Below are 14,670 nucleotides of genomic sequence, written 5' to 3' on the forward strand. Positions count from 1 at the left end.
CAACTTAAGCTTTTAGAATGCAATGCGTAACGAACAAGATACACCATAATAAAAATACATTTGAGAATACAACACATCTTCTCCCCTTTAACTTAATAAAAAAAACTAAGTTAGCAAGAATGAACAAAAGAAATGATGAGCTGAAAATGGAATAACCTGTCACAGTAAATCAACAGGACTTACTTAAAGTCACCACAGACATAATCCTGGAGATCCCTGGGTGGACACCTTGACCTTTTGGGAAGAATTGTGTTAGTGACCCTCCCAAGGCCATCGCCACCATCTCCTTGGGATCAGAAGGTCTGCTCGAAACCTCATCACTTACCAGCAAGTGAGGATTGTAAGTATTAATGGTCTCACTAAACTCAGTTTTCCCCACAACTGTTGTTTTTCTTGTAAAGTGCAACTCTCCTCATGTTCCACTTTTCGCCATTATACAAAGTGACATATCCATTATGAACACTCTTTACTTTAAATGCACCATGAAATTTCGTGAGCCCACCACTCGCACAACCTGGTTTGACTTTTACCAAGTCATTGGGTTTTATGGTGGATTTCTGCATAGAAACCTCACCCTGATCCCCTTTGTCCTGATCAAAATTCGCCATTCCCAGCAAACCTTTCGTTCAGGCCGGAATCAACTTGTTACTTGCCCCACATCCTCATCACATAAAGGGAATTTTTTTAGAGACAGTATTTTGTGTTGTCCGGCATGCCCAAACAAGGTCATCAACCATCTCTCACATCACCTTTGTCTGTAATAGCCATTTGAATGTCTCCCTTTACCATGCGGTTGGCCCGTTCTACAATGCCATTTCCTTATGGGTTGTACAGGGACGTTCTTGTGTGCAGGATGCCACAACTCTTTAAGCACTTGACCATATCTACAGATGTAAGTTGTGTGCCGTTGTCAGTGATTAATCTTATGGAATGGCCTCCATCCCTGAAAATTTCACCTAACACATGAATGTGTGTTTCTGGTGGTAATTTCCCGTAAAAATTTCACAATCAACCATTTAGATGTAACATCCACCATGACATCACCAAATCTCAAGTCAGGACTTAGGCAAGACAGAGGTCCAATGAAGTCTAGACAGACAGTGTGCCATGGTAAGCCAGGATCTTCAATCGTACCCATTTCCAGTTGACTGGCAACCTTCAGCCTTTTCTCACTCTCACTTCAATCAGTACACCTTTCCAACCACTCAGATATCTGTAGGTCCATGGCAGGCCACCAGAAATGTTCACGTACCCTTTTTTTGTAAGAGATTGGCCCAAGTGACCCTCATGAGCCAATTTGAACAACATTAACCTTAACTCTTGTGGGGGAACAAACGTGCCATCTTTCATTATTACATCACCATCTGGTATAGCCAAATCATCTAAAACCTTTCCAAATGATCTTCTAGCATTGGAAAGAGTACTTTCATGTCTACCTCCTTTGATGATCAAATCTTTGACCAAATGTAATACACTATCCTTGGACATGCATTCTTTCCATAAGCATTTATCAATTGTCCTGTTGCATACCTCAGCCAACTCTTCAACTGCTGCCACAGCACCCTCACCTTCCAAAGATTCAACTCGAATTTTGCCCACTACATACCATAGTTGGGGCAATCTGGACAACCCATTGGCCTGGTAATTCCTCCACCCGGCAATATGCTCAATCTTGTACATGTACTCTTGTAAACAAGCTGCCAACCTTGCAAGTATCGTAGAGCTCTTCTCCGCACCACCTGGAGATAATATTTTGATTATAGGCTTATGATCCGTGCGTAGTTTAAATAAGTATGGTATATTATGGTGCTTAGGGAGGGGGGGGTTATCATCCTCATCCCCTAGCAACAGATCCCACATTCAATTTTTACAATATCCTAGCACACACAAATCAAATTTCATATGGTTTATCACAATATGTATAACACAGCAACAGTTTCCTTCTTTTTCTCTTGTTTTAGTCTTTATTCCAGTTAATCCCGCCAACACACGTTTTGTCGCTTATGGGGCAGGTTACCCACGACTTCATCACGGCTTCCAACCGGTTATACTTCCGTCCAGGCCAATTTGGCAGCCTGGGTAGAGAAAAATTCAGAGGTCCTATTCATTCGCTGTTCAGTAAGTCAATAATTCATGCACTCTGTATAATGAGTCATGGATCATGAAATATGTGATCCTAATGGAAGAGTATGTCAATAGCGGTTCAATCTTAAAGTTTCATTTGTAGTTTTGAATGCGCCAAAATCCCGGCTCCTTCATCTAATCGTATTTGCCACGGTCTCGCCGTTACGCGATCCATACGGTAGTTAGAGAATTGTAGTTTGAAACATCGGTACTGGTAGTGCACCCTCAATTCTTATTTCGAATCCCGCTGTTCTCCGTACGGCCGTATTTTGTTCATCAGACCAAACAAATTTGCATCCCTTTCTGAGCAATTTCTTTATATGTTCAGTCTTTTCCGCAAAGTTTTTGCAAATTTAGCATAATATTCTATGAGGCCGAGGGAAGGACCTGAGCTGGTCCTTATCTGCAGGTGCAGAAGCCTTTCTTATGGCTTCTAAGAGATCTTTCTTTGCTTTGATGCCACCAGCGGACTAGATGTAGCCCAGATATTTAACCTCCTTCACACAAAACATACATTTTTTTTCTTGAGTTAGACCTGCATCATTCATTTTGTTTAAAACTTATTTTAAGACTAAGTTATGTTGCTCCTTTGTGTTTACAAATATCAGCACATCATCCTAAAAATGAACAACATTCTTTGTACCCTTCAAGACTGAACCCATCATTCTTTGAAAAACCCCTGCAGCGGATGCCAACCCAAACAGCATCCTGGAGAATTGGAACACACCCTCTGTAGTAATGAATGCTGTTAAGGGTTTGGACTCCTTATGTAATTTGATCTGGTGGTACGCACTGCGTCAGTCTAATTTTGAGAAAAACCTTCCCCCCTTTAGAGACAAGACCAGTTTGTTTATGTTAGGCAGAGGGTAATTGTCTACTGCAATATTCTGGTTTAGAGTGCGCAAGTCCACACAGAACCTTTAACTACCATCAAGTTTGCCCGTGATAACGACAGGGGAAATCCAGCTGGAAGTTTCGATCTGTTCAATTACACCCTGTTCCACCATTTCATTTAGCATGCGTTTAACTTCTTGTCTGGCAATAATGGGAACTTTTCTCACTTTATGCTGCATAGGGACTGCATCGGGTTTAAGCACAATTTTATTTACATAGCCTTTTAGCTCTCCAATCTCCTCAGAGAACAAGTTGTTCATAATACAATAACTTCAGTTGTAACCTCATCGACCACCATGACTTTATGTGAAGCTCTGGGATTTATGATCATATTGGTGTGCCCTCCTAAAATTGGTGGTCCATTTTGTGCAACCCACTTTACCTCTCACACACCTATTATGCAAAGCAATTTCTGTTGACATATCACAAATATTTTTTTTCTTCTCGCCTTGGTACACCCCGGTACTGATATCTTTAGGAAGCAAATTTGTGTTTGGCCACATCCATATGAATATCTCCTGAGGAATGATGGTGTAGAATGAGCAAGAGTCCACCCTCAATTCTATTTCTCTACCGTGAATCTTAAAAATGGCTTTTGGTCTCAACTTTCTCCCTGGTGTGGTTGATGATTCCTCATCATCTAAACATAGTATCCTATCTTCACTTTCAGTACTTCCCATACACATCACACTCTCAGTATCACTGTGTACAACGGCTACCTTACATTTGTTTTTCGTTTTGCACATTTTGGAGCAGTGCCCCTTCCAGCCACATTTTCTACACTCTTTTCCAATGGCAAAACAATTCCTCCAATCAGCAGTATAGTAAGTACTACCACATCTAGTACACATTTTCCCATCCTCGTCGGCATATGTTGTAATTAAAGATGTCTTGACCAGTTGAAGTTGTTGTTAAACTCTTTATTAGGAGCGCTAGAGATAACATTGGTGATCCCTCTCCAGCCAGCAGACAACTGACCAGTGAGGAATGCACCTATGTCATATGGCCTAGAAACGATAGAACTTAAGCTTTTAGAATGCAATGCTTAAAGAACAAGATACACCATAAAATAAAAATACATTTGAGAATACAACAAGTACCCTAGGGACGCTGCCAACTTCAGTGATCTACTTATTTCGAGAAAGAGTAAGTTGTATTGTCACTGAGTGTTTTTATTTGCCCCGTCTCTCCAATCCTAATGGGAATTTTTTCCTTGGTAAGCTCGTGCTTTGTGATGGTCACTGATTAGATCACCAATCTTGAGCTCCTTCAATGAGTTGATAAGATGTGACTTTACTGGGAGTGTGTCTGGGTTTTGGGTCCACTTCTGCATTGACAAAGTTCAATTTTCTCGTACAATAGACATAGCAAATTTGAGACTTTATCATCTTGTTTGACACTAGAGCCTTGAATACATGTGCCCCAGTGGGAATTATGATCTATTATATCACAGGTTAAAATGTGATTAATATTGCTCATTCCAAGTTTTGTCCTTCATAATGGGCCATAATTTGCATATTTTAGTTCTTTCGACACAAACATTTGGAGTTCTTGGTATTTACCATTATTTTTCCCCATGCAATATTTTAGGAGGATTGACGTGCCAATATTTGCCTTTGGAAAATTGCGGGGCTGTAGGTTTTATATAAATGCAGTAATTCTAAAGTGGGGTAAAATAGGCACCACTCATAATGCCGCCTCTGCACAAACAGGGTTTTACGCAGGGGTCAGAATTTTGGGCCTATTTGTAATTATTTTTAAGTACTCTTTTCATATCTCGCTCATTTCCTCATTTGCATTGTTTGATTCTGTGGCAGTAACTAGTGTGTGCTGAGTTAGTAAAAATAATGAGGTTTTAAAGTTAGTTGTCTGTCTCTAGTTCATTCTAATTGCTAATTCTTACCATAGCTTACCCACCACGCTCATAGATCATTCTACTTTTAATTTTTTGTTTTGTTTGATGTACCTCCTTATTTTTTGGAATACCTTGAGAATAAATACACCTTAGTAAGTGGTATGTTTCTGGTGTAAGCTACTTACTGTGTGATGTGTATAAGCATGTGCCAATTTATTAAATGTTTTGTTTATTGTGCATATTAAAGTCTTTTGGTTTCACACTATCTCGTAACCTACATAGAAAGTTTAAAAAAAATGGAGGAACATCATTACAGAACCGTGTCTTGATGAGATTTTAGTCATGCACGTGTAGCTAATATGATTTTTTTTTCATTTTAGGTAAAGCTATGAAAAAATGGGTTGAATCAATTACAAAGATTATCCTTAGGAAAAAACAGGCTCAAGCCAATGGACCGAGTCATAATATTACTTTTGAAAGTTCACCTCCTGCAATTGAGTGGCATATATGCAGACCAGGGCAGACAAAAGAATTTGACCTGCTAACATTGCACCCAATAGAGATTGCAAGGCAGTTAACTTTGCTTGAATCCGAACTGTACAGGTACGTTGGTCTACTCTACTAACTTGTTTTTGATTAATTGTTTTCATTTTTCTCAAAATCAGGCTTTTTTTCTTATTAATTTTTTCTTTACCTCTTTGCAGCAAAATGTTGCTACTAGGCATACCTTGATGTTGGTGTTTAAGAGCTTTCAATTTATATGTTCCTTCACGCAGACGGTTTATAATTGTTGTGCTCAGTTTGCACAGCACAAACTGTTGTTGTTTGTTTATGTAAAAAAAGGTGAAATATCATGAATTAATGTCAAGAAGGGACAACTGATTGCTGAAACCAAATAGGTTATCAACAATGTCAGTCGTACCCAATGAAAAGAAAAACCCCTTGCTATGCAATTTTAGGAGAAACTGTGCTTATGACGTTGACTGGAGTTCCTCTCTTACTTCCAAATCTAAAGGAAGACCTTCCTCACTTTGACAGGCTCCCGACTATACTGTTCACTTATGACTTTCGTTGTTTTGTGACTTGTTTGTGCTCTCACAGCCGAAGACATTAGGTTAGAATAGAGCACATTACTATGCAGTTAGGGGGCTAGTGTTAGGATTGTGGCATTAGATGACGTTGCATAAATCTGTGTTGTGATGTATCAATTTATTGATATATTTGATCACTCTATACTGTGAAATCTGGAGGTGAGCCACTGCTCTGACTCACACTTTAGTGGTAGAACCCTTATCTGTTCATCTTTATGCATTTGACTTGGAATATTTTGCCTTGAATTTGTCTTTACTGCTGCATTTGATGGAGCCTTCTGCGAATTTCCTATTGTGAAGTATTATGCATTTTGATACATTTCTAATTTTGCAGTGTGAGTCGTTTATGGATCCACATGCTGTGCATTATTCCGCCATCTAGTGGTTGGGTCCAGATTTCTCCTTTGTATTAGTATTCCAGCTTTGCTATTTGTTTGTTTTTAAAGCTAAATTTGGCGTTGACTGTCCCATCATTTGGTGCTTAATCCAGCCGCTCCTGCAGTCAGGTCTGTAAGCATTGCTAAAGGTTCTCCAATCATTGAAAATAAGTTTACTTCAAAGTTCCTCAAGGAAGAAGCAGAAGTACTGAAAAGATTACTAAAACCAAATACCGATTTAAGAGTTATCACGACTACACATCAAGGAACGACTGGGGAATGTCAGTACAGGGGGCTCCTTGTGAAATGAAGAATCCAATTCTGCCCAAAGTGCCATCATAAATAACCACTAGTTGTCCAACCTTTGAATTCTACTAGACCACAGAAGCGACAACTGTGAGTCCTGCGCAGACTTCAAGCTGTAGACCTAAAAGACAAGAGACAAGCGCACTACGCCATGCAGGAGCAGAAAGACTCTGTCGCTGAGAGGCCTGAGGTTGTCGAGGAAGTGACCATTGCTGAAGGCGATGTCTCAGCAGTCGAAAGAGACTCATTGACGTTGAGAATGAACAGCGATACACAAAGGTGAAACATTCGCAGGTAATGTCGAAAAAACAAAGTGGGGGCGACTCTCAAGCAACAGTCTCAAAATCACAAAGAGCTGCCTTAGTGTCCAAGATCGCCGAAGGCAAGCATAGGCTGAAAGAGCCCCTCTGGTCCCACAGCAAGGACACTGCAGGCAGTCGAACAACCGAGAAGATGATTTTGAAACATGATCAAAGTCAAGAAAGGGTGAAAAAATTAACGAGTGATACTCCAGCGCCTGAAGCCTCGACGGCTAAGAGGAAATTGTCTCCCACCCCAAAGATCGTGTGGTCGAGCCCAAGAAGAGTCATCTAGAAGACAGTTGCTGTTATACTTCAAAAGAAAAAAGTTTGACACGTCTCTATGAAAATTTAGAATTCCACTGAAAATGTTGACGGAAAAACCACACAAACAAGGAGTCAGAAGAACTGAAGCCCCCAAGGATCCAGAACCACAAGAAGTGGAGGCAAAACAAGAAATCCTCTTCAAAGAGGACAATCCTAAATCCCCAGGCCTGTTCCAGGAGACAGATGGGTCAGAATACATCATGAGACAGTGGTAGGATCTCGAAACTGATTCTCCAGAGGAGGTAATCCACACATATCCCTCGAGGCCTGCACCTCTGGACGACATTGCAATGTATAATCAGTTAATAAAAACTGGAAGAAGAAAGATCACAATCATGTTTCCTTTTAGATACATTGGCTTCCCAAAGTAGAAGACAATACCTAACCATGCTCTCAAGTATACTGGATCAGGGAAGAAAGGCCTTTAAGGAACCTGCAACATGCAACCTGCAGCTGGACGCTATACGCTCTTCCTTCATCAACAAGGTTTACCGTAATTGGAAACCGAAGTATTGAAAATTCGCTCGACATATAACGGGGATTTTCTAACAAGCAGTAGCCAGCAGCATTGAGTTTCCAGATTAGTGTGGATGACATATGCGCTACAACAATATAAATCACTGCAGATCAAAATCACGAAGGAGAGCTGCATGTAAACAGCAGGGGTGTGATCTACCGAAGCGATTGCTCGTAGTTTAAGGACCAAGGTCTACATCGGCTGATGAGTCAAACTGAGGAAGTTGGGGTTAGATATCATACCTTTTAAATAACACATCCTAAAAGGATTTCTGCAGCCGTTTATAAGAAGCGCATCCAAGGCTGTGCCTAAGGAGAGGTATCTTTGAGATGATTTGAATTTTTTTATGTTTTAATAGAAAAGAGACGATCAACTGCCCTTGTCTTGATAAAGGTGTTGCGGAGCAGGCAGCACACAAACTCGTCGACGCTTCCGTTGTGATTAAATTCGAGGGACTATGGTTTTGGGATTGATATTAGCCCAACGGTGTCTATAGATCATAACGGATTAATAATTTAGGATGTTTTCGCAATGAATCACCTAATGTCTCTTTTGTGATGGTTTTAATGTTTTGATAAATTGTTGGGGATTGTCAATGTGATTTATGCTTATTATTGTGTTTTTAACCCCTTCCATGCTCATGACGAGCTCAGCTCGTCATGCAGCATAGTGCCCGTGTGCTTATGACGAGCTCAGCTCGTCATGACCACACCCGTTTTTATTGCTGTCCAGCACAGCAGGGGAAACTCTCTAGCAGCGATGAGGCTAACATTTCTTTATATCAATTACGAAAATAAATGTGTATATTTTCTTAATATTGGGGGCTTCAATTTTGTCGTGCTTTTATCCACAGCTGTGAGGGGGTCCTATTTTGGCATTGATACGGATGTATGGTAAGAATGGTGACTGTGAGTGGTATGTGAACCAAGGGAATTGTTCATATTACACATGCAGGTCAGTAACACCATGGACCAAGGAAAATTGTAAACACTTCTCAAAAGACCCACCATAGAGGTGGGAAGACCGTTTGAAAGGGGCGCTGCAACACAATGGCGCATAGCCAATTCAAGTGCCCTGCTCAACAGATATGTATATCAGCAGTGGGATGAGATGGCAGAGCTGAGGAAACGTCTGGCTTCACAATACCAAAGAAGAGCACCAACCTTAACAGAAGAAAGGAAATATATAGCAAACACCTGCTTTAAATCTGCTGTAGATTCAGCAGACACACCATTAAGCACAAGATGGCAGGAACTTCCCTAAGATGACATGCATGCCTAGCCAGACTGAGGTACAGGCAAATATCGGTAACACCACATTCAATGGGGAACAACTGTTTGGGAGTGTAGTAGATGAAACTCTACATCAGCTCAAAAAGGACAATGACAGTCAAATCAATGGGAGCCCTGCAATTCGGGGGTATCATAAGTAGAGAATCCACACCTACAAGGAGGCGACTGGTAGGTATATGGAGTTTTCAAAGTGCAACCTCGTAGACGTTTCAGGGTACAAGGTAAGTACCAAAGCAACAATGGCAGTACCAAACACCACTGCGTCAACCCATTTGGGGACGAGCAAGAGGACGATTACAGCCACCCAAGGACCCTTTTCCTGTCAAAATTTCAGCTACACCCTTGCACACCACCACACCCCAGCTCCTCTCACCACCCAGATGACCAACAGCGCACACGACCTGCTCATCTGCATCCTCCTTAACACGTACTCCCTCCACAAACACACCACAGAAATCTGAGACCTCCTAACTCTGTCTCTCCAGACATCCCCTTTCTTACGGAAACCTGGACCAACCACAGCTCGAGTCCAGACATCACTTCCTGACTGCTACAAAATCACCCTCAAGTACCGCACCCACCAACCAGGAGGAGGCATCGCCATAGTCCACAAGAACACCCTCTGCCTGACCACCCACTCTGATGACTCCACGACAACCATGGAACACCTCCACTTCCAGATCCAGGCCAACACCACCCTCTGCGGGACCCTTGTCTACTGGCCTCTTGACTCACTCCCGCCTTTCACTGACGCCATTGTCTACATGAGCGAACCCCTGCTGCAGGTGGTCCAGAATGCGGCAGCCAGGCTTCTTCTTGACTTGCCTATTTGGAAGTAGTGTGATCCATCATCTGCGAACATTGCCTGTGACGGCAAGGGTAAAGTTTAAATCACTAATCATTGCCCATCTTGCACTCTACGATAAAGGACCTACTTACCTGTAAAAACGTTTTTCCTTCTATACCCCTGTGAGGCAATTACGCTCCTTGTCCCAGCTTCTGGCTCTGGTTCCCAGTTTTAAATGCCAGAGGTTAGGTGGCAGCTCGCTTGCCCAGAAAGCTGCCGTGGCCTGGAACGCCCTTCCCTTTACGCTTGGAAACATTAAAGATCCACTGACTTTTAGAAAGCTCCTGAAAACGTATCTCTTTGCATAGGTTTCTTTCTTCCCACCCCTCACTGGCTCCGTGCCGGGATCCTCCTGAGTATCTGTTGCGCGCTATAAAAAATAAATAACATAACAGAAGTCACCGCTCCAAACCCATGCAGCAGGACACATGCTCAATCAACCCTTTCTTCTCCGCCAGCAGAAACATCACCTACAGCTACACCACCGAACTCCACTGGACCAATCACCACTGCGTGCACTTCGCCTTCACCTCACCCACTGTAGACCACCATCCTCACCGTCCGTTCCTCTGTCGTAGCTGGAGAAAGGTCGCCAAAAACATCTCACCACCCTTCTCAGCACTACCACTCCACCGACATCAGCAGACACTAACAATTCAGCGTTCAACTTCCACCACTGGATCTCCAACTGCACCGACACCCTGACTCCCCTCAAGAAGGCTCCCAGCAAGCAACACTCCAAGAAAGCCTGCTGGTTCACTCCTGCCCTCCACGAATCCAGACACACCTGCATATACCTTAAGAAGAGATGAACGAACAACAAAACCTCGGAAACCCACACAACCTTCAACCTGCTGTCACCGCACACTACCACCTCCTCAAAACCACAAAGAAAACAGCCCTCCAAGACAGAATCTACGCCAACGCACACAACAGTCAAGACCTCTTCGCCATTGTCAAAGAGTTCTCCAGGCCCAACAGTAAGACTACAGATGTCCCACCCTCCCAAGACCGCTGCTACAAATTCGGCAATTTCTTCCACCACAAGATCAGGTAGATGTGACAGTTTTGACACCCCGAGACACTCCCACAACGCCTGATCCCACCACACCAATATCTTGATCAACTGGACTCCGCTCACCACAGACGATACAACAAGACCATGAAGAGTGTCCACCACGGAGCCCCCTCGGACCCTTGCCCGCACCACATCTTCCATAGAGCAGCCACCTCCATCGCTCCCAAGCTTCTCCCCGTCATCAACTGCTCCATTGAGACTGCCACCTTCCCCAACAACTGTAAACACACAGAGATCAAGCCCCTACTGAAGAAGCTGTCCGCCAAACTGACAGACCTAAAGAACTTCATACCAATCACTCTGCTCTCCTTCCCAGCCAAGGTCATCGAGAAAGCCATTAACGCCCAACTCTCCGAAGCTCATTGAAGCGAACCGCACCCAGGACATCTCCCAATCTGGCTTCCACAGCAACTACAATACTAAGACACCACTCCTCGACGCCATCAATGACATCTACACCACCCTCAACCAGGGCGAAACCACAGCCTTTATCCTACTGGACCTCTTGGCTGCCTTTTATACAGTCTAACACGGTACCCTAATGACGATACCTTAGGACGCTGGCATCATCGACAAAGGCCATGGACTGGATCCACTCCTTGTTCTCCTGGTGAACACAGCAAGCCAATATACCTCCGTTACTCTCAGTACCCACAGAGATCAGCTGCGGAGTGTCCCAGGGCTCCTCCCTGAGCCCCACCTTTTTCAACGTCTACATGGCTCCTCTCGCCCCCATCATGGACGCAACATCGTCTCAGATTCCGACAACCAGCTGATTCTCTCACTCACCAACAAACTCACAACCACCAGAAACAACTTCCACAACGGGATGAAGGCCAGTACCTCCTGGATGAAAAACAGCTGCCTCAAACTCAACACGGACAAGACCGAAGTACTCATCCTTTGTCCCACCGCCTCAGCCTGGGGCGACTCCTTGTGGCATGCTGTACTTGGAACTCCCCCTCCACCCCATGGGCCACGCTCGGAACCTCTGCATCATACTGGACTCCTTGCTCACAATGAACCGCCAGATCAACGCCATATCCTCTTCATGCTTCCACATGCGCTGCATGCTTCAATAGACGTTCAGATGCATTTCCACTGAAGCTAGAAAGATGGTTACCCACACACTCCTCACCAGCAAGCTCTACTACGGCAACACACTAAGCCGGCATCATCCAGGAACTCCTCTGGAAACTACAGAACATTCAAAACGCCGCAGCCAGACTGTTCTTCAACATCCCCATCACCGAACACCTTTGAGAACTCCATTGGCCCCCAGTCAACAAAAGAATCCCCTTGAAGCTCTTCACACATGCCTACAAAGCCTTCTTCTACGCAGGACCAGCATATTTAAACCACCACCTCTTATTCCACGTACCCACTAGACACCTTCGCTCCGCCCAGCTGTCCCTGGACATCGTCCCATGGATCCGCAAGACCAGAACAGGAGTAAGAGCCTTCTCCTACCTCGCCGCCAAAACTTGGAATACTTTGCCCCTCCACCTCAGGCAATCCCTGTCGCTGACCTAATTCAGCAAGGATCTCAAGTCCTGGCTCTTTAACTGAACCCCTGCGTCCAGATGGATCAGCAGCCCCCCTTCCTCCGCAGAGACCCTCATACAGGAGTAGTCGGGCTTTACAAACCCCCTAATTGATTGATTGATTATATATTTATTTATTTTTATTTATTTTTCCATTTGTAAAGCGCTCTGCAACCCTACGGGCATCCTGGCGCTGGGTACATAGGCTGAAAAGTACTGTGCAACAGAGGGGGGGGCAAGGACTCAGGATCTAAGGGTTTAAGTTTTTCGGGAAGAGCCATGTTTTCAGCTTTTTTCGAAACGGCATTAGTTCACTTGTTTTTCTGATGTCAATGGGTAGGCTGTTCCATAATTGAGCTGCCGCTTTACTAAAAGCTCTACCACCGAGAGTGGATTTCTTGATCCTGGGTACATTAACGACATTTAAGGAAGAGGAACGAAGAGACCGGGCAGGTTCATACCAGTTAAGTTTGTTTTGAAGTGGTCGGGGACCTAGCCCATGCACTGCTCTGAAGACAATGCACAGGGCTTTGAAACGGATCCTCTGGTGTATGGGCAGCCAATGTAGGTCAGCCAGGGCAAGGGTGGTGGAGGATCTTCACTCTCGAGAAAGTGCCAGCTTTGCTGCAGCCGCCTGGATACTTTGAAGCCTGGAGATGAGATAGATGGGGGATTACAGTAAGAGGGCATTACAGTAATCCAGGCGGCTGAGGATGGTACTCCTGACTATAGTGGCTCTAACCTGTAGGGGTAAGAGGGGCAGCAGCTTGCGGAGTCCTCGCATAAGAGAAAGGCAGCTACTGACCTGCTTGTTGACATTGGTCTCAAGACTCAGCCTGTTATTAAAGGTGACTCCAAGATTCCTTACTGAGTTCACTGGGGCAGGGGAGTTCCCCAGCTCAGGAGGCCAGAAATCTGTGGGTAGACCCTTAGGTATTCCTCCTATCATGCAGTGTAGTATTTCCGTTTTGGCACTATTGAACTGCAGTGAGTTCTGATTGAGCCAGAGTGTCATTTCCAACATGCAGGCATGAAAGGTCTCAAGGGAGTCAGCCTGAGCACCATCAAGAGAGATCATCAACTGCGTGTCGTCTGCGTAATTGATCACGCTGACGCCATGATTCTTGATGATGCTTATCAGGGGTTGCATATAAATGTTGAAAAGTATAGGGCTGACGGCAGACCCCTGTGGGACCCCGTGTGGGACTTTGACAAACTCTGGCTGAAATGGAGGGATGGCTACCGCTTGCCACCTGTCTATCAGGTAGGAGCGGAACCAATTCAGCGCAGTTCCCCCAACTCCGATGTTCCTCAGTCTTGTCAGCAGGATGTCATGACTCACCGTATCGAATGCGGCGGACAGGTCCAGCAAAATTAGGGTTGCAGAATTTCCCCTGTCCGTCCGCATTCGTAGGTCATCCAGAACTGTCACCAGAGCTGTCTCTGTTCCGTGAGCAGGTCTGAATGCAAACTGCTCCTCTTCCAGGATGTTGTTGGTTTCCAGGAAGAGGGCTAGTGATCTGCTGACCCATCGCTCTAAGATCTTTATGGGGTAAGGCAAGAGCGATATAGGTCGGTAGTTTTTATAGCAATTTGGATCTAGGTTTTATTTTTTTAATAGTGGGGTGACAATCGCCAGTTTCCAGTCTCCTGGTACGGTGCCCGTATCAAGAGATTGGTTGCACAGCTGATACAATACTGGAAAGATGTCTTCCCTGAACTCCTTTGCTATTTTGTGGGGTAGAGGGTCCAGGGGGGATCCCGATGTCGTGTTAAGAGCTTGTTTTATGAATTCTTCCTCTGTAGGGGTCTCAAAGGTTTTTAAGAAGGCCTTTGGTTGTAGGCATCTTGTATTTTCCTCATTTGTCTCCCTATTCTCCGAAATGCTGTTGTTATTATCTAGCAATGGCGGAGTTGGCACATCTTTCAATCCCTCAATGATTTTTGTAATTTTCTCCTGGAAAAATTGAGCTATACCGTCACATAGTTCTTGCGAGGGCTTGATTTGGCTGTTCGCACAGGCAGGAAGGGATAGCTCTCTAATAATCCTGAAGGTGTCACGGGATTGATTGGGACTATTTAAAATCAAATCTGCAAAGTGATTTGCTTTGGCTAAGGA

At 44.2% G+C, this 14,670-nt stretch overlaps 1 protein-coding gene across 1 annotated transcript in view; it reads left to right on the forward strand.

Moving 5' to 3' along the window:
- Positions 1–14,670, forward strand: part of SOS1 (SOS Ras/Rac guanine nucleotide exchange factor 1) — a 780,124-nt gene that overhangs the window by 404,142 nt on the left and 361,312 nt on the right. The window contains exon 14 of the mRNA XM_078649204.1: positions 5,254–5,476. Within this exon, the coding sequence (XP_078505330.1) occupies positions 5,254–5,476 (223 nt within the window). The remainder of the gene's footprint in view (positions 1–5,253; positions 5,477–14,670) is intronic.

Source organism: Lissotriton helveticus, chromosome 6 (genome assembly GCF_964261635.1).
Source record: "Lissotriton helveticus chromosome 6, aLisHel1.1, whole genome shotgun sequence".
NCBI lineage: Eukaryota > Metazoa > Chordata > Amphibia > Caudata > Salamandridae > Lissotriton > Lissotriton helveticus.